The sequence below is a fragment of the Octopus bimaculoides genome, chromosome 2 (genome assembly GCF_001194135.2).
Source record: "Octopus bimaculoides isolate UCB-OBI-ISO-001 chromosome 2, ASM119413v2, whole genome shotgun sequence".
NCBI lineage: Eukaryota > Metazoa > Mollusca > Cephalopoda > Octopoda > Octopodidae > Octopus > Octopus bimaculoides.
This window is the reverse complement of record NC_068982.1, coordinates 47,170,568-47,173,338: the sequence shown is the minus strand read 5'-3', so window position 1 is coordinate 47,173,338 and position 2,771 is coordinate 47,170,568. Positions and strand designations below refer to the sequence as shown.

Sequence of the window (2,771 nt, the reverse complement as noted above, 5' to 3'; positions counted from 1 at the left end):
GTGTTGCATGTCTAATCGAATCGATTTGGGAGGTTGCTGTTATTGTTATAGAAAGCTAAGGTGGATGGGTGGGGGGAAACCATTCAAGACAAAATGGAAATAAATAAATACAAATAATCACAGACAATGGGAACAAGGAAATCTATATCTAAAGCGAAAAAGAAGTACAAAAGTTTGATTATTCGTTATTGGCAAGAATTAAAAAAAAAAAAAAAGTAAGAATTACAGTGGAAAGACAAAAGGGTTATCGAAGACACCAAACATATCGAAATGAACAGTCACTAAGACAATTTACAAAAGCAATTTTAAAAGTTAGCAGCATGTATAGATAAAGTCATCAATGAAAATATGATGGAAAATGAATAAATAAACGAAAAGGTAAAAGAAGGAAAGAAAGAAGAAAGGAATCAATTAAAACAGGAGACGAAAGTGAAAGAAAGAAGAAAAAAAAAAGAGGAGACAAGAAATTCCGATCACTTTTCGAGACAGTGATTTAAAAACGCATGCAACTGGCGAAGGCGTCTTCTCACCTACTCGATATCTCCGATTTCCTCTAAACACATGATTAATCGCATTTAGAAATCAGTATAAACGATCGATTTGTGGATACGAGGTATCCACAAATAAATAATTATATTTAAACAATAGAATTAAAAAAGAAACATTAAACCCGTTATTTCGTGTGTTTTTAGAAATAAAAATCTTATTAATGTAAAAGGCGTACACACGGACACATGCACACAACCCGTAGACAGGTCGGTACTGTCTGTTAATGTTAACAAATATTTATATATCTAGAGGAGTGTACATTATTTCAATTGAATTTTGTATATTTAATCGGGGCGTTTGGATCTGACCTATAAGACAGGTTTTAAAAGTAAGTTGGTATATATATATATATATATGTATGTATGTATATGTATGTGTGTGTGTGTGTTAGTGTTAGAACTTTCATTTAAGAAACTAGCAGAAAATGAAGTATTTTGAGTTCCTCAATAGGTGTGGTGTCGATAACAACAAATATTAGATACATGACTGTGCTCTTGTTCCTGGTCTCACATTCCAGGTAAGAAAAAAATAAAACGAACGTCATCATCAGAATGAGAGGAAAATAATATGCCTGAAAAGATATGCAGCAACAACTTTTAACAATCATTATAAAGAGATGTGTTCTTAACTAACACGTTCGTGTGACTAGGAAATTATATATAACTAAATAAGAGCTACAACTATGCCGCCAAAGTACCTTGCAGTTTTTAAACATGCCTTGTGAAATCTAAATATCAAACCATGTTACGAATACATACATATATATATATACATATATACACTCGAAACTGTTTAATTACAATAATTAATATGACAAACATCTATAATTTAATAATTTTTTTATTTTCTTTTGCATCGCCCGCTATTGAACGTGCATACAAACGTCATATATTAAACCGAGTTCCTCGTGTTCGGTAGGTGCAGATACTTTCTGAAATTCCGGTAAAAATCAAAGGAAAAAAGAGAAAACGTGATAAATATAAATAAAAGTCAACGTAGATAATTATATAATAGAAACAACAAAAAAAGAACAAACAAACAAACATAACTCACTTTCCAGGAAGCAATTTGACGATGAGGCAGTTGACAGTGGTGGTAATGAGAGAATGTATTATATGCAGACGACAAATCAACAGAGCCATAATAGCCCCCACCACACCAGTAAGGGCCCTTTTGCCCACTGCACTTCGCGTTACCTTCACCACATGTCCAAATGGTATGGATAGTAACAGTAACGTTACGTAGACGATATCATCTAAGGGCATACTCATTTCCAGGCCGTTACTACAGACGCTTCAAAGCATTAGGAATTGTTGTTTTTTTCTGTTATTCCTTGCAAGCTATCCTCCGAAAAAATCACGGTCCCCCCATGCATACCCTTGCTAGTCAATATACTAACTTGTGTCGTCCTACTGCTTTGCTCTTTGTTACACACTGTTCCGTTAGGTGGCGCTCTCTCATATCTCGCTTAACTTCCGGTAAGCGGTAAGGTAAACCACGTTGTGATAGTTTATGTTGATGTTTAGATTAAGCTTATTATAAATATAATTATATAATATAAATATATATTTAATTCTACCTAGCTTAAATCTGAAAACGATAATTTTATCCGAAGTACATTTATTATATTATTAATAATTGACTAAACGAATATAAACACAAACATGCCTTACTAGTTGTTGTTATTTAACTCTAGGTCAACTCAGTTCGAGCAGACCTATGATTAAATATATTCCAGAAATGGCCATCTCATCTTTTTATGGGTATGTAAAACTATATTATCTGATGTATCATACCCTTGTATATGACTGTTGGGTGTGATTTGATGGATACTTGCTCTTTGTTGAGCCACGGTGTAGGGATACATCCCAGTTTTCTCCTGAACAAGCAGATCGATGATCAAAGATATACCTGTCGTGGTAATCACGTCGGTTTATTGACAACAGTGTACCTAGGACTACGTGATTCCGTATGATCCTCAGTCCCAGGTTAGTACAGTGTAATTTAAGGAAGATTTGACTGCTATTTCTAGCAGGTCTAACGACCACGCAGAAGCTCCGTCATTCTTGTGTATGTTCCAGGTCTTCCTTGACTGATCAGTCCTACGTACGCATGTATTGATTAATTTTATGGAGCAGTGTGGGACCGTATGATCATATTGCATCCTCTATTGTCCTGTCTATTTCCACATGTAGATTCTAGTGGTATTGACAGCTGAGGAT

At 34.4% G+C, this 2,771-nt stretch overlaps 1 protein-coding gene across 1 annotated transcript in view; it reads right to left on the bottom strand.

Moving 5' to 3' along the window:
• LOC106877275 (lysophospholipid acyltransferase 7) overlaps positions 1-1,984 on the bottom strand; it is a 110,406-nt gene extending 108,422 nt beyond the window's left edge. The window contains exon 1 of the mRNA XM_014926141.2: positions 1,603-1,984. Coding sequence (XP_014781627.1) covers positions 1,603-1,820 — 218 coding nt within the window. The 5' untranslated portion in view covers positions 1,821-1,984. The remainder of the gene's footprint in view (positions 1-1,602) is intronic.
• Positions 1,985-2,771: the final 787 nt, after the last annotated feature.